The sequence below is a fragment of the Planococcus citri genome, chromosome 1, assembly GCF_950023065.1.
Source record: "Planococcus citri chromosome 1, ihPlaCitr1.1, whole genome shotgun sequence".
Classification (NCBI taxonomy): domain Eukaryota; kingdom Metazoa; phylum Arthropoda; class Insecta; order Hemiptera; family Pseudococcidae; genus Planococcus; species Planococcus citri.
In genome coordinates, this window is record NC_088677.1 from 44,507,013 (window position 1) to 44,525,415 (window position 18,403).

Genomic DNA, 18,403 nt, shown 5'->3' on the forward strand with positions numbered 1-18,403 from the left:
CCAACTTAAAATATTGATCTTGGGGTTTGACAAGAAAATTTATCAGAGGACTGAAAATTGATTTTCTTAGTGGTTGACGTTTTTTGTTTTGAAAATAAGTATGTGGATATAATCACATACCTAGGTATAGTTTTCCTTCAAAAAAAACAAAAAAAAACAGCTGATCTTGGCATTTGAAAATTTTTCTTGTAGATGTGAAAAGTGATCAAGACAGTTGAAATTCAACTTCCTCTATACCTACATTCAAAAAGTTTAACCAGAAAACCCACCATTTAGAAAATGTCGTACTCTCTAAATTTGAAACAGTCAATTTCACTGCTTAGCAGTCACGACATTTTGCCTTTTTAAAGCAGTAGTTTTTTTTTACTGCAAAACAGTGAAAAATTACTGAATTGGTCAGTAAAAAATCATTTTGACTGACCAATTCAGTAATTTTTCACTGTTTTGCAGTAAAAAAAAAAACTTTCTGTAGGTTTAATGCTTTAATTCATTTGAAAACAGTGTTGGTATAGAGCAATACGAGTATTGGTTTATTATCAAGTATGTGTCTATTCTGTACTGAGAATTAGGCTTAGGTATTTATTCCACCTGAGTATAACTTTATTTCACCGATATCCACCTGGTGAAACTGCAACTAGCAGTTCTCGTTGATAAAAAATATCTATTGAAACTTGATACGATACTTGAAGTTATCTCGTTCGTTCTTGCAATCAACGATTAGAAATTTTCCGCTACCTAGGCATTAATATTTTGTCATGCAAATAACTACTGTCTGAACGCAGGTATGCGAATACGCGAAATCTAAGCTAAAATTGTCGAGTAGGCTGGAATTAGCGCGACTATGAAGAGACTTGCAAACTGCACAGTGCACAGTGTTCGTACATGTACATTCATTCGTATTTGGCAGAATACGATGAACGAAGGATATTTCACTCGTGTAAAAATATAGATATCTGTGCAGTGGCTTTGATAATATGACGATGACGACGTTTATTACATTTATAGCAGATCTTTGGTGGCGTGTACCTAATAACGTAGCATAGCTAGGTAGGTACTAGGTAGTAGGTACACCTGTATGGTGGATAAGAAAAGCGTTGGGCAGTAGTTTAACGTAGAAAGGTAGGTAGGTCTGGGTAGTAGGTTAGGTAGCTAATAATATTAAACTGGATGATTTCACGTCAAATAGATCGTGCCATTTATCAAGTTCGAAACATTTTATCGTCGCGCACAACTTATCGGGCGTCAACAACGAACGGCAGCACCTTTTTCATAATCTGAACAACTCCGTTGTCGGTGACATTATTAGCATTGTCATCGCGTGTAACTCGAATAGAAAGATCATCATCGAGCGTGGTCATTACGATAGCGTATTTAGCGGCGGCAACAGAATGCAGAACGCAGAGAACGCTGACGGTGACGTACGTACGTACGTAAACGTATCTCGCAAACGGCAAAATACGTACACGAAAGAGTGACGATGGAGAAGGTGGCGGTCGGGTAACGTTGGAGGGATGTGTAACGGGGCACATCCCGCCGCAATCTCACGCTTTTCGCTTCGTTGAACAAACTGAAAATATTTTCCATCCCACGCGACACAAATCCCGTACTCCCTTATATGTTAGCCCGATTTGGAGCCGTTTAAACATCGTATTATGAATGACACTTATTGTCTCACTCTCGGCTTCGTTTAACCTACCGTGTCCATACCTATCGGTTAATATTATACCGAGATGGCGCGACCCCCTTAAAAAACTATATCGAATTATATAGATATGGCGTGTGTATACTATGTGCACTGTGTAGTGTGTAGTGTGTAGTGTGTAGTGTGTACCTTCTGCCTAACTGCCTACTGTGTATGGTAGTGTGCACTAAAGCTGTCGATTTAGCTGTGAAAATTTTTCACAATGTGTTGTTAAATAAGTATAAATCAAACAAAATTATTCATGCTCGAAGAGACAATTTAGTTTACAATTCAATCGCCTAAATTAGGTTAGGTACCCAGCTTAAAAACTCCCTGAAAAATATTTATGACGGCGGACTTGAATGTTTTAGTTTCATAAAGTCGAATTTTTGGCAAGTTTTTCCGTGAAGAGAAATTTTAATTCTTTTATATTACCTATATCATACCTGTCGTGGACGGTGGATAAGTATGCTTTGATCTTTGATACAATAGATTATAGTAAAAATCGAACAAGAAAACCTAATTTTCAAAAAAAAAAAAAACTTCAACTTGAAAAGAAAATGAAAAATCATGTTTGAAAAATCCACAGAATCATTTCAATCACCTATTGAAAAAAGATAACGAAGTCAAATTGACGAAATTTTGTTTGAATTTCCAAATAGGTAGGTAGGTATTTATGAAGAAAATCGAAACTTATCCTGAAGTTCTTTAATGTGAAATTCAAATTGTTAGCTTAATTAATTATTTGGCGGAAGAAATTTTTCTTACCTATCGTTTAAGCTGCCGATCAGCCGGTTTGGCCATTTCCAAGGATTTTTTTTTTTTAAATTGAAGAATATGTAGTAGGTAACTCAGAAAAACACTTTTGATATGTTCTTCTGCAATTGGGTGGAATGATAAATTTTAACTTTAGGACTTTTCAAAAAGCATTTCAAAAGAAGCATAATCATCATTTTTCACTTGCCATAAATATAAACTTTTGGGCCTCTGCTAAGATTTCTATCTACCTACAGTGAAAATAGGCAAGTTGAGGTTTTTTGGTGAAAAAATACCTATTCAATTGTTGTTGAGTTCATTAGGTAGGTAGAGGTACCTTTGGAGCGTTTAGTCGGTAGAAGGAAAAAAATGTAAGTTCCCAGGTTGAGATTCGAAAATGGAAAATTTGAATCATCGTAATTTTAAAAAAAAATAATTTCAAGATGTTTGTAGGACTTGTTCGAAAAAAAAAAGATGAAAAATTGAAATGATTACCTACTTATTCATTTAAACAATTGAAAGATGTTCTTCGTGAATTATCTTTAAAAATCCTTTTGCTGAAGTCACTTCCCAAATATTTCAAGCGTTTCTAGGCAAAGCCTTTCAAAGATGGTAGTTATATGAACATTGGTTTAATTTTAGGTACCTTTTAGGCCTACATCGTTTGGTCTAGACGACGATCACTCGATATCCGAATCCAATCTTCGAAGTGTTTTTAGAAATGGGATAATTTCGGAGAGATGTACGAAAACTATCCGTATAGGCCTGACCTGTTGCTTATCGGTGAAAAGTGAACGAGTCAACGTTAATTCTTAACGACGCAGGACTCGTAATGTTTACAAGTAAATTATTCAACGATGCAAAAAACCACTAGTACCAAAGTTGTCCGTGTTTAACACATCAAACTACCGCAAAAACTTCACCCTTTACTGTCTAAATAAATGCATTCATAATGAAGCGCCAAGTTACCAACGACTGCAAGAGTCCGTGGCACTGAGCAGCGAGCAAACCTACACATTATTTCACTGTACGATATAATACATTTTTTATACATATATACATGGTACAACATAATCTAGTATCTCTACGTCGACATAATATTACACGGCACCTTCTTCTTCTGCAAATCGAACGCTGTTGTTACTCAAATATAGTTTTTTTTTTTTTTTTTATCTTAAAACGAAGCAGCATCCAAGTATACATGTATATATAGGGACTTATACATACGGCGAAGGTCCACCAAGACGAAGGGACGAAAAAATATCGCAGCTTTGCCTTTGTTCCCCATTATTGAAATAGAATCATTTGGCTGTAAGTAATGTGCTTTAAGGTTGCATGGACGGACACAGCTGACACATTATTAACAAACTGGATAGACGCTCACTCACACATGCAAAAACGCGTGTACCTACTCTAGCGTATTCAAAGCGAGCTACGTTCAATTTTTATGTATCAGACAGGTTTCGTTTTTTAATCTGCGATATAAGGAACGTGGAACGTGCGTAATATGCTTGTGTCAATGTGTGTAGAACGTTCGCCTATCCGCATGCTTATTCCGCGAAATGTGGATTGCGGAGTACGCGGACTACCACTTGTAGGTATTTTCACCGGAACTTTGGAAAAACTTTTATTAGGTAAACCGGTTCGAATGAAAAATTACTTCGACTCGAGTGAGCTCGAATGAATATTCGAGTAGGTAACTTTACTGAAGTGAACCACGAGTTACGTAGTCGGTAGTCGGACTATGTATGGTACACTCGCGGTATCGCTTCATCAAATGCTCAAAATGCTGGAAAACTATTGACTTTATCGTTATGTAACAATGATGCACGTTTACAACAACGACCAAAATAACTTTTGTTGATTACAATGTGTCGAACACGAGTTACCTTTACAGACACATTCCAAATTCATGGCGAGCTCTGTATATTTAAAGTGTTACTCAACAGCGAGCACGAGATCAAGGATAGGTACTTGTTTTAGCCCCCAGTAAGTAGGTAGCTATGTACGTTATTGTTTCCCTTTCACGTGCCCTTTGGTTTTGTGGTAGACTGATTATGTTAGGTAAATTAATGATGAATTTTGCACGAAAAGTACATCTTCATGGCTGGAATGGAATTGCTATTTGCTTCAACCGTAAGCCTATATACTATTTTAGTATAGGTAATCTTCCGATTTTGACATAGATATGTAGAATCATACTGTTGGGTAGATAGGTAGGTACGTAAGATGCTTTGTCAGAATTTTATAACCAACTTCTAAGCAAAAATTATTCATAATTTTAAAACTTTCGTTTTGAAGGAGACTTCAAGTCCATTTTTTCACTGGGCTGTCAAAAATGAAAATATTATAAGATTTTCTTCGCCCAAGATTCTAATTTATTAGGTAAATTTCTTTGAAATCGGTTTACTAAAACTTATATTCGCAGCACATATTGTATGTCTAGTGAAAAGTAAGGCTGCCTTACAGTAGGCTACTGAAAGTGACGCTGACGCGTGAACGATTTTCAGGCTTACGCTTCACTGTCTCTCGCCTTCAGCTCATTCCATCTATTAACTGCGCTCGACTAAACACTGTTCACCTTCGTCCCTCGTATTCTATTTAATACTCGTACAACACGTACAATTCTGAAATTTTTTGAATCTTTTACTTTTATTCCCCCTACTTAGTTTCTTTTTTCTAGGAATATCCTACCCTAGTTAACATCCTAAACCAAAACCATCCATTCCCATTCCTTCATTAGTTGGCTGGACTTGTTCGAGTGAACTTCGCCGCGGACAAATCAGATCAGATTGATAATTTTCGTGTTTTTCGCGTTTTATTTTATATTCTTTGAAATCTGTCCTATATTTTTCAACGATGACGACGATATACCTATAATTCTTTGACGTTCGGACAGGATTCGACGACGATAATTGTCAACTGCGATTTTCACAAATGGAGAACAAAAACCAAATCGACGACATTTCGAAAGCACTTTCCGAAATCCGGATAGCTGGCAGGGATAAGACGGCATCGACTGCAGTGCTGGCTGACGTCGCTGAAGATCTCGCAAAATTTCAGAAATTAACCAATACCAATTTCACGGTCGAAGACTTGAGTAAGCAAGTTTCGAAAAATATTGCTGATCTAATTACACTTAGCGATATGATCAAACTCGTCGCAAAACAGCTAAAACATGGAGAATTTGATAGTAAGATGAATGTCATAAATATCATTGTTGAAGATTTAGTAGAAAGTCAGAAACTGGTCGATTCCAAGGTGGAAGGCACGAATAGGATGATCTCTAAAAATACCAGAGATTTAATTACATTCGGCCATAAGGTCAAACTTATGGCTGGACAGCTTGGAGATGAGTTAGGCATTCAGAAATCATTAGAAAACAAAGCTGATAAAAACACACTCAGCCGTTCATTTAAAGGTATCACTGAGCTGCTTAGAGATATGGTGGAACTTCAGCAATTACACCTAAGCAATTTCAAGATTCAAGACATGAATAGGTTGGTCTTGAAAAATACGAATGATTTAATTGCACTCTTACATATGATTGAAGTCACCGCAGAAAAGAAATTTGCTCATTCCAAGACGGAAGACAGCAGTAAGGTGGTCTTGGAAAACACTAATGATTCAATTACATTTACAGGTATGATCTCACAAGATGGATTTTGATATTTTTAAAAACATTTTGTCTTAGATTTTCCTCTCCTTTTTTCCCCTAAAAATATCCATTCTCACGCCAACATCTTGAACCGTCTGTTCTTATTTTTCCATTTGATGCTATTTTGTCTTGATTTTTAGCCATTTTTCCAAACCTTTATTTCAAGTTCAAAATAGTGTAACACTGCGTGAATATCAAAGTGATTGCGCTCATTTGATTACTTATTATTTTCATTTTCTTGCAAGAACTCTGTCATAGATAAATACCATAAATAGTTTTAAAAAAAAACAATTTTTCTAAATCAGGAACAAAATGATGGACAAGCACACCAATATCGGTGTCAGTTAGGTAGAAGTTCTTTGAATAGGGTTGTGATTGGGTGAGTGATGAGGGTAGGGTACCATACCGAGTAAAAATTGGCCAATTGATATTTTCGAAATAGTTATTACATTTTCAAGCGACGTACAAAGTACCTAGCTATATCTGCCAATACATACCTACCATACGTCAAAATACACAAAAATTTCAAAGTAGGTACCTACCTACTTCCCCAGTTTGAAGATAAACTTATGAAAAAAAAATCCTCCTTCCCCCCGATAATTTCTTTAATTAAAGTATGGGGTAGGTATAGAAAATTGGAAAAAATGGTCTGAAAAACCTGGAAAAGTCAGGGAAAATGACTTTCCAAAAATAATGGACACTCTGTTTCTTTAAAAGCTCGTTTAATATCCTTGAATTCTGAGGGGACAAAATCATCATTAGGTAGGTAGAAGTAGAAGTACCTACATACATGAGAGACTAGGGTATTTATGAAATCAAAACCCTTTCCAGCAAACGTATACCGATGATATTTTCAAAATATTCATCTATTAAATCAATCAGTCAACACGTCAAAAAAGAGGTGTTTTTTATAAGAAAAAATGAGAAGGAAAACTCGAAAGGGGAAAAATTATGCCTACGCGTCGCACACGTACAAAGCTGCAGGATACAAAGTACCTATATACCTGTTTTAAAATCAGAGCAAAATAAACCCTCGAAATCTATTCAGTCGGTCTTACAGTCCTACACCGTGAAACCGACATCTGCTATTACATGGTTGCGGAATAAAAGTAGGTAAATTTAATCTGGTCGCGCGGTGGCTTTGAACAGATTACATGTGTCATTTTGTCACAAATCACTACCTAGTCATGTTTTGATGTTTTCATTCGCGACAAAGTATCTCATTTTGGGTAACTTTTCTTACTTCGACGTCGTCGTCATCGTAGTCAGGTAACTGAGAACCTTTTCCCATCAAATATCCGGTTCTTACTATGCCATATTTACGGCAATAAGAGGTTTCCTTCCACGAAAAATATGTACCTATATGCAGTACGAACATTTTACTTATTTATTGTATTCTTGGCGAAAATCATTCTTTTGCGAGACTCGTGCAAATATTTTAAGATAAGCTACTACGACCATTGTATGAAAAGCGGATGTTACCAATTTTTGAATAATCAGCAAAAAATTACTTCGTTCATTTGGATTTTCCATAGACTGTGCCTGTGGCATTACTGTCAATTGAGTTTCACCTACGCTTAATGTGATGTACACAAATGTACTGCTCTTACATACCTCATTTTCGTTCTTCGTCTAGATGGTGGCGTATAATTTTTTTTTTTCAAAGCAGTGATCAATGAATTATCTATGTAACTGTTCTTGTCAACAATTGGTTGTTCGTTGTGATATGTATGGTCATTGTCATTATTATCATCATCACTACAAATGTGAGTATGAAGGTTTTTTAACACTTTTTTTTGTTGTTTGCAAATTATGACGAAATTTTAAGCGTTTAATAAAAAAAAAAGATAAATTATTGATAATCTAAATCACGAATCTTCAAAATTCATGAATGCGAACGGATCTTATGTTAGTGGCTTGTAAATTACAAAAAAAAAATTAAATCCAAAAATAGATACCCACCGTACTGAGACTGAGATCATTGAAAGTAACTGGTGGTAAAGAAATTAAATAGGTAATTTTTTACTCGATAGAAAGTAACTTTAATCAGTCATTCATTATGCTTTTGGATACGTGATGCGAAATTTTTGTTAAAAAATTAATAAAATTATACGTTGTATAGGTCAAAGTATTTTTTATAATTTTATTTCTTCTTGTTGTACATATTGTATTTCAAATAATTCTTTGGCGTTTTTGATAATTTTACAAAAGCGACCTCATTTTTTGCACTTTTCAAACCAGCTTTTAATTTCCTAGAAATAATTCTCGAATAATGAATTTGAAATATCGAAATTGTTACAACTCTTCCATTTTCACCAAAAATGATATTTTTCATGTATTTTTTAAACTTACTCGTATTTCAATTTTGTTTAATTCGTTCAGTTTTTTTTTATCATTTTCATGAAAGAAATCTCATTTTCTAAGCAACATTTTTCAATTTCCCTAAAAATGTTTTCAAAAAATGGAACTTAAAATATCCAAAATTGCTTCAATTCATCAATTCTTTGATCTTTCAATATTACGTAGTGATACTTTTTAGGTATGCTTTTAGAAATAATTTTCAAAATCATTGAATTTCTTTCAGATTTTCGTGTACGTGGTATTTTTTCAGGGTTACTGGTCTTATTTTCTGTATTTTTCATGGTGTTGTGTTGTTGTTGTTGTTTTTCAAAAAGGTACCATATAATAGGTAGCTACTTTTTAAATATTTTTTTGATTTCCCAATAACTACTACTGTTCAACGTACCAGTGAAATAAAAATATGTGCCTATAGTTCCCCATTTTCTTGAAATTTTTTTGCAAAATTATAGGTACCTACCTAAGTACCTACCTAAAATGTTGTGGTTTTTCTTCAATGTTGCAGAATCTTTTGTTCTTTGGTTTCTTTTCATTTTATTTATTTGTTTTTTTGCTTTTCTGTTTGATATCTACATATATTAGGGAACAAAATTCGTCATTGAGAAATTCTCGACAATTTGTGTCCTCCGAGTATTTTGAAAAACTACCACTGCCTCAACGTAATAGCTTTGTTAGATAAACAAATAGCCAACTTTCGCCTAAAACAAAAACAACATCTCATAAAAATTCGGGTATTTTTTTCGTGTGTTGTTGGGTCGAAATAAAAATGTCAAGTTAATGTTATGCAGAAGAAACAGAGTGAGTAAGAGAGTGAGAAAGAAGCGACGTTGTTTAGAGTGAAATTTGCATTAGGGACGGAAAATTTAGCGAATTGCGAATATAAATACGAGAAAAATGGCATTTTATGTAGGTTATATTTTAGGTTTTTAAGTTTGTATAATATTTCAAAATGCAGAAGAGTTATACTTTATTAAATGGAATAAGATCGGTTCACCCTTAGAACGAGCGGAATTTTGGAATAAGGGACAAAAACGTAGAAGTAATGTCGGATGTGTAACAGGGAGTAAAACGTAAAGGCAAACAGTGGCGTAAGCGCTCATGCAGAAACTGCCGATAAGAGTATATAGTTGGATTGCGAGGAGAATACAGAACAAGAGGAGTTTGCCACGACGCAGAAAATAACAGAACAATATACAGAAGGCCAAAATTTGCACTCAGAGAACGACACTCCGATGATAGTCTCTCTCCCTCAGCATCCTTTTACTAACACGTACCCTCTCGTCACTCTTTGTCGTACCATTCGCGGGGCTTGTATTCCTTAAAAACATCCTCGTTTTCTCTTTTTCTCTCCGCACAAATCATTTCGATATCTTGCGCGAAATAATAGCCTCGATGTCTTTTCGAGAGATGAACAATAAGTTGCAGGTCTTTTAAACCGCCAACGACACCCCGCTACCGCCGCCTCACGTTGTACGAATTAATGATAATTTTTTTACGTAATTGAGAAAAAAGAAGCTTCCATGTTTACTTAGTACATATATCTACTCGTAGATAGGCAGGGCACCTTGTTTTAACTCGTGTTTGTTGACATGGCCTCGGATAACTTTAATGGTTGGGATTCATGTACCTACTCAATTTGTTTTTACCCTCTTAGAATTACTTATATTATGGTACCTATCTACATAGAAGTCATAAAGTGTGCGTTCTACAGATTAAATCGTGTTCGTGAAGAAAGAATTTATGAAATGTATATTTACTCTTAATGTGCTATAAGTGAAAACGTTGCTAACAAAAAAGTTGAACTTGTGAACCGTATGAGTTGGTTTTAAAATCAACCCTTTTTTGATCTTTAAATGCCTATATAGGTACTTAGCTCTTGCTTTTGTCACAGAACTCATTGTGCTTTTTATTTCCACATCCATTGTGTGTATTATACATATAAACACCCTTTCGAGTCTTCTATATGATACCCACCCGACTTCGAAATCCCTGTATTAGGTACGCAGGGTGTCGTGAATTTTGATAACTCTTTTTTTCAAACGAATGTGTCGAACGATCGTTCTCTTACGCGTAATGTTTCAGTGAAATTCAAAATGAAATCGCCCCTGATTATGAGACTTTGGTGTTGGGAGCCTTTTCTTCGAAGACTGTCGATCTATACAAGTATTCTATATAATATAAATATAAGTGTACAGAAGTCGGATGAATGGATGGCAATACTTGAGACTTACTTAGACACAATATTTAAAACTTTATACTTAATACATTTATACGCACCTATTTCCTATTGTCGAAATCAGTTTTTGATCATTTGGGGGGGGGGAGGCGGACCAGTGCATTGATAAATGAGCAAAATTTCATCGTATAATTTTTCATCTCATTTGCAAATTGAGGGGACTACTGACGAATTTCTATTTCTTAACAAATCGTCGACTTTCAGCTCAGGATCAAAATCTAGAAAGTTGCTCAAATTCGATGAGAAAATTTCAACTCATCTATGCATATACAATATACATAAGTAATTTTTGCGTTGAAAACTTCATAAATTTCAGTTGTAGACAAAAGCAGGTCGGAGTGAAATTTATTCATTTTTCGTCGTGCTTTTTAAATGATCTATTCGAACCCCTTTCAATTTGCAACTTGAAGCGCCAACTACGTACCTATATATGCAATATAACCCGTAGTGCGTGGTCCCTTTTATATTTTTATTTCTGGGATTTCCCAATATTGTCGTAAATTACAAATTTAAAATTTGGGAACATTCTTGATGCCTTATTGTCACGCGATATTGTCAGAAAAGTTTGTCCTCATTCCGAAATTATGTAATATTCCTGTAGTGCTGTGGGCCGATCAAAAAAAGCTTCGGCGACGGTCGCCACAGAAGCTGAAAATAACTGGCGGCGACGGCGTTTTATCGGTGACCCCCCCCCCCTCCTCCTCCTCCACATGGCTGGGACTGGGAAGGGGATCCGACTGAAAATTTTCCGACTGATATAGGGGGGAAAACCAATTTTGTTGATTGATATCATATCCATGGGACTCATAAAAATTTTCATTTTCTGTTTTGGATTTTTGGAGGCTCAAATGTGAATTTTTTTTATTATAAAACAAGAAACAAATTAGCCCGAGCGAAGCAAGGGTGAATGTTTTTGAAAATTTAATTTCGAGAAGCCTGAAAACGAAGTTTTTTAAAACACTTTTATCAATATTTTGTATAAATTGGACGGTTTTTTTTTACAAGTTTCTCGCTATTTACAGCAATTTTGCTTCATGGATGCGAAACTTTTCAGAAATTTTCCCCGTAAATTTCCAAAAACTTTCCTGGGAAAATTTCCCATCATTTCTAAAAAATACCTCCAATTCTTTTTTGCACCCCTACCCCTAGCCCCTTCATCGATAAAATATGATATTGAAATTTTTAAGATTCTATCCTGCATTTAATGACCACATTTTTAAATTTTTGTAAAAGTAAAATTTCATGTTGACTCCAGTAGAAAAAAATAAAAGTAGATTAAGTATGTACTTACCGTTAATTTTTTTGCCTTTAATTTTGTTCATGAATTTTTGTACTATGAAGAGGGGAGGGTGAACGAAAAATTTTCCTAGTGATTTTTCAAAAATTTTGCTCAACCTTTTTCAAAATTACACTTGTCGTTATAAAATGAAAACTTGAAAAGTTGGAACTTTTCCATGCATAACTAGAATTACTAGAATTAGATCAGATGATAATAGTGTGACTTTCAAGCCTGAGTGAAGCGAGTGCGAAAAATTGTTGAAAATTGTTTATTTAATGAGCAAAAACTTCAATTTCTGATAGATCAAAATTAAAAAATGTTATTCCCCACGTCTACAAATATTTTTCATGCCGATTAATGCCGCTGATTGAGAAAACCATCGGCGGTAGCAGCTTGCATTATTTGATGGTGGCAGCGGCATGTGGTACTAACGTATACCTAATTTTAGATCTATTTTTTTTTTTTAATAAATCTTTTTACATTGAATTTGCCTATGAAAAGTCAAACTAAGGTTAGGTACTCATTTATGTAGTTTCGGGTTTTAATTTTTGCTGTTTAATTTTTGTTTCAGTGTTAGATTTAGATGGAACACCATCAGATGAAACTTGTACTTCAGGTGGTGATAATTCGAATCCTGGTTCAATAATTGGAGGACCAGAAGATGATCAAGCACGATTAAGACTTAAAAGAAAGCTACAAAGAAATCGAACTTCTTTTACAAATGATCAAATAGATAATCTAGAAAAAGGTACGTAACTTATTTTTTCATCCTCAGTGTAGACTGCTTAATCTTGATGTTATCCCTTAAGAAAAAGTAGGTTTCAATATTACGCGAATGTTTGATTTCAGAATTTGAACGAACTCATTATCCTGATGTGTTTGCTCGAGAAAGATTAGCTGTCAAGATAGGATTACCTGAAGCTAGAATACAGGTAATAAAATAAAACAATCACTATTCGGTTACAAAGCTGCTTTAAGAATTTGTATTAAAATAACGAAAAACCGTTTGCAGGTTTGGTTTTCGAACAGAAGAGCCAAATGGAGACGCGAAGAAAAATTAAGACATCAAAAACAAGGCCGAAACGATCAATCAAACAGCACAACGAATAATGCAACGGAGCTATCTTCTCCATCACCTCCAAGACTGTCAACGTTCACTGGGAATGGCATGTATCCAAGTATACCAGCTCCAATACCTTCGATATCAGATGCTTACAGGTAACGTGTCTACTGGTGTTGCTTAGTGTACCTACGCATTTATGGCCATATCTACTAGTTTGTAAAAGTTTATTAATTTTGATTCGTTTACAGTTCTATGAACTCGATGTCCAGTTTTGGTATGCCTTCTGCAGCCCATATACCACCGGGTGTACCACCTTCGGGAATGATGAGTCCAAATCCGACGACGTGTCTTCAACAAAGAGACTCGTATTCATGTATGAGCAGAGGTCCTCCGACATACGAGCCTTTGGGCATGTCACCATATACGCCTTTGAAACCTCCGACATCTTCGTGTAGTCCAGTTTCCCATAATGCTTATCATAATATGAATGGACATCAGTACAATGCCAACGGTACTTCGGGTAAATTGCTTGTGTTGTTGTTGTTTTTTATGTGCTCCAATAAATATTTACATGAAAATGTTTAATCAAATTAAATATTAAATCTAATTTTTTTGTGGTTAGGTTTGATATCACCTGGCGTCTCAGTACCAATCGCCGTGCCAGGCCAAAATTCTGATATGACGGCTCAATATTGGCCTAGAATACAGTGACAGTGGTGGTAAGTGTGGAACTGTTAATACCTAACATGTTCTGCAATGGAGGCATCATAATTTATTTCATATCAAATACACACGAATGATTAAGGCCGATCGCTTATTAATATCTATTGTGTGTTTTGTAATACTCTATAAACTTTGAAAGTCAATATTTTTATTATAGAAATTTTGAAACAATACGAATGAAATTATTAATATTTTTGATCATGTTCATGTTTCCAATTCCATAAATTTTTGCTATTGAGTTTTATTTATTTTTTTAACATTTTATTTTTGGTACCTTCCATAATATTGAATTTTTATTTGTTTAAGTTACCACTGTATTTATTTCTTGATGTTTATATTCATTTGCAAGGTATAATAGAATGCTTTTTTTTCTTTCAATTTTGAATTTCAACTTATGTGTTTTACTTATTGCATGAAAATGTTATCAAATTTTTGAGAATCATTGACGTTTTAATAATTTTACTGAAATTTTCATAATTTGGAATGTTCTACGCGATTTTTCTTGATTGAATTTATTTCTTTTAGATTATTTGTAATGAAAGAAATTTAGTATACGATTTTTATTATGTAAAGTATACGAATATTAATGTATCATGTTTGTATATAAAATAAGCGTAGAAAAATTATAAACAATTTTAATAACATTGTAAATTGATGAATAGGTGTGTACTGATCTCCAGACATCAATGTGATCATTTTGTTTTCTCTTTTTCTTTTTCTTTTCTTTATTTTTTTTTTCAATTAAAAAAAGAGTATATTTCTAAACACGCGAGTTAATTATTTATTGATCATTCATCGTGGCATTTTTAAGGAAGATGAAGATTTCTTACTTGTGTTGGTACCTATGGTTCTATCATATTATTGAACATCTTGACACGTTGAGAGTTGCAGAAACATGACTGAATAATGTTACATTGAGATTCGATGGAATAATAATTAACCTAGATTTAAACAGATATGCGTTGAAATTTAATATATAAATCGACTGAAATGTTGGTAGGATAAAAAAATCAACCATCTCTCGCCGTAATGAAATTTGATATTTTTTTTTTAACGCGGCGAACGGTTCGTTTCGAGACGTGTCCGAGTCCACATTCAGTGCGTCAAGAAGTCGATTCCCCTGCGGCAGACAAGTATTCCACCTATATGACAACAACGTTAACCGCGTTGACAGCGTTTCCATTGAAGCGTAAGAAATACGTAAACCGCATGTTGGCTGTATCTTTCATAGAAACCTAAAATTTCTACGGATGGACATACAACAATTGCACTTCTTTCTATCTATATATTAATAGCAAAGATGTTTTTTGAAGCCGTTCGTTCTGAAGAACCGCCGAACCGATAGTTAATTTATTGTGTTTATGCGAAAAACAGTTTTCTTTGCCCCCCTGCGCAAAGTGAGACAAACAAATATGTACCTACTTGGCACTTGATGCTATTATTCAACTCTTGATGTTTCTTTATTTCATTTTTAGTTTCAGGAACAAATGAAATTCAGCAACAAGGCATAATACACATTTAAAAATCTCAAAAAAGAGTAAAAATAAAAAATCGCTTTTGATTGGCTTGACAATATAATCCAATCCCTACATATCAAAATCAAATTCATTCTCTAAAATTTTCATCTCAGGTACTTGGGTATTATTTCAAAAAAAGTAATTATGTACAAACAAAAAAGGTAGGTAGTTACTTGATAGACGTTTTGAATGATTATAAATAATTTAAAAATTTTGATAAGCTTCGTAAAAGGGGCGAACACGCAGCTGAAATTGCTGTTTAGATGGTTTGATTGTTTGTTACTGTGTGAATGCTGTAGAGATGAGATTTTGCCGATAAGAGTACAAAATAACCCAAGTAAAATAAATAACTCAATAAAATCTCTCAAAAATTAGTTAGTCAAGTCAATGCAGGATAATACGAGTACTACCTACCTACATAATTTATTGGAATCGCCTTTCGGTGATCTCGACTGTTGAATGTTGATGGTGAAAAAAAAGTGTGTTAACATTATAATCAATTGCAAAAATATTCGATGATTGAGCGACTAAATCACGAAAAATGATTACCAAGGATACATCGTTCTGAAACGTGTAGTAGATATACCTAGGTATCTAACCTACGAATCGAATAAAATGACCATGGATTTTCAAGTAGTTTCTATTTATTATTTTTTTCAATGCTTTGATGTATTTGTTCATTTTGCATCTTCGAAATAATTAATCATTTTGTCAAATGACGCAATCGAATACCTATTTGCTAATAACGATCTATGAAGAGATTACATTTCTTACGATTAATTTAAATCTAAAAGCAACATATTTTCGGAGATAAAATTGAATAATAATTTCAGTTTTCAACAATATTGGTTTGGTACAATTCGAGGGTTTTCAGTGAATATAATTCAAAAGGAGATCAACAATTTTTTGAAAATGACGCTGTAATAGTTGTATTCTTAGTTTTTGAAGGAGACTTTTTCAAACTGATAATACGTCGAAGATTTTAAATGGAATGGAAGTACCTAATACATTGGTATACTTGTTAGTTTGCATTATTTTCGATATTCGTTCATCGTTGCAAATCACAATAATTAATTTTGCTTGCTTGCTGTGTAACTTTTTTAGCATTCAGTCAGCTTTAAGTGAACAGTTATTTCAAAAAATATTTTTATAAATATTTTTCAACTATTCTGTTTTTACCATGAATGGTGGAAACAAGTTGTGAAGTGATTAATAAGGTGCATAGTACATTACATACCTATTTTGTATCATTTTAACCCGTAAAATAAAATTTCGAACGGAAGAACCAAAGGTTCAAGATGCCTGCAACCCATTTAAAATTTTCATCCCATAAAATTAATTAGGTATATTTTATGGATGAAAAATATCGTTAGCTTCTTTGGACTCGCAAAAAAAAATTGGACTCAGTCGAAAAACCTATCTTCTGGAAAATAATAAAAATTCCGAGTACAAAGGTACCTATTTACGTAGTAGATATCTCATGTTGAACTAGAAAATAAAATTTCAACTTACCTACCTATGTATTCCACCGATGATCTTTAAAATAAAATTTTTCCGAATTCCGGAAAAAAACCCAAAGTCCTCGAGTAAAGATCTACACACGAATTTAACTATGGTTATACATATAGGTAATTCAAATAAGTACAGTACCTACTTTTTTTTGGACGCAAAACTCGTTTTGAAACTTTTCAAGATGGGTGACCGGTAGGTACCTACCTACCTACCTACCTACCTACCTACCTACCTATGTATAATAGCAATGTAAATAAGGAATTTGATCAAATTTTTTATCGTAAAATAAAGTAGGTAGGTACTTGCCTACAAAAATGTTTCAAGTATCCGTTTTCCAAAACCGGTTTCTCGGCTAATTCAATTTTTTTTTCATGATTTAGGAGGTGAAATCTGAAAACTTCACACTTCAACCCTTAATTTCGTTCAGATTTGAAAGAGTTTTAAATCCTTCTTGTGCATTCTGAGCCGAGCGCATTGATTTGAAAAAAGAAAAAAATGAATAAAATGACGTGAACCAGGCATTAAAAAAAAAAAATAGGAAGGTAGTTGAAAAGCAAACCACCCCATGTAGGTAGGTACCTACTATCTTACATTCTTTCAAGTTACAAGTGTAAAGGTCGGTCCTGGAAGCATGCTATAAATTCTTGGATTTTATTAGCAATCGTTGAGGTTCAATGAACAAATAAGTATTTCTATGAACGCTAATACGTTTGTTTGTTATGTATTATTTAAAAGAGGCAATAAGTGAATCATAATCTATCGTAGAAAGTAGGTAATTTTCTAACTGAAGAAAAAAGGAAACCAGATCACCAGTTCATAGAATAAGTTTTTCCCAACATCCTGAGTAGAAAATAATTATCTAGGTAACTGCCATGTATAGATGTTTACTATGCACCTACATACGTAGCCTACATTACATACTTTTTAAGGAAAAGTATAGGTATTTCCCCATTCAAGTACCTATATGACTGTTCATTTGTTTACAAATTTTCATTTTTTAAATCGAACGTAATGAAAAAGTATATGTTAGCATAAAAGAAATGACGTATTTTAAACTATTATTGGGCACCTAACCTAGGTACCTATATTTGAACAAATAGCTTTCTATGCAAGAAAAAATTCCCCATTCACAAAGTAATGAAGTTTAACCTATGGAAAGTACATTCATTACATTTAATCGATCATAACCTGATAAAATGTATATTTACCATACGTCATTTTGGTTCTAGGTTCTAATAATAATACGCGTACACGTCTTTGTTTTCCACCAACAACTAACACTAACTTAGAATTATATACAGGGTGTTTCGGAATTCGTTTGCCAAAATTTGACTGCGGAGATGTAGGGTGTCTAATAATATGGGGAAACAGGTACCTAATACGATAAGTCATGGATATCTCAAAATGGATTTTTTTTTCTTTTTTCTGATAAGAAATAAGAATAAAGAATGATACCTAATGCGTTTGTTAAGTTGTAAAGGACATATTTTTGATCCAAATAATTTTCAAGAATAAGTTGATATCATTCAATTACAATCAGTTTTATATAGGTACTCAATTAAAATTTTGTAATTTCACATTTGGGAATTTTTTATCTCTTGGACACCCGGTAGTACCTAC

General features: G+C 33.8%; 1 protein-coding gene across 7 annotated transcripts in view; it reads left to right on the plus strand.

Moving 5' to 3' along the window:
- Positions 1-14,519, plus strand: part of LOC135832187 (paired box protein Pax-6-like) — a 47,978-nt gene extending 33,459 nt beyond the window's left edge. For 5 of the 7 annotated variants that reach the window (XM_065345272.1, XM_065345270.1, XM_065345271.1 and 2 more), the window contains 6 exons: positions 5,337-5,537; positions 12,540-12,716; positions 12,818-12,900; positions 12,981-13,186; positions 13,280-13,551; positions 13,654-14,519. In XM_065345272.1, the coding sequence (XP_065201344.1) occupies positions 5,337-5,537; positions 12,540-12,716; positions 12,818-12,900; positions 12,981-13,186; positions 13,280-13,551; positions 13,654-13,742 (1,028 nt within the window). In that variant the 3' untranslated portion in view covers positions 13,743-14,519. The remainder of the gene's footprint in view (positions 1-5,336; positions 5,538-12,539; positions 12,717-12,817; positions 12,901-12,980; positions 13,187-13,279; positions 13,552-13,653) is intronic. The other 2 variants (XM_065345273.1, XM_065345274.1) reach the window with 1 other exon arrangement.
- Positions 14,520-18,403: the final 3,884 nt, after the last annotated feature.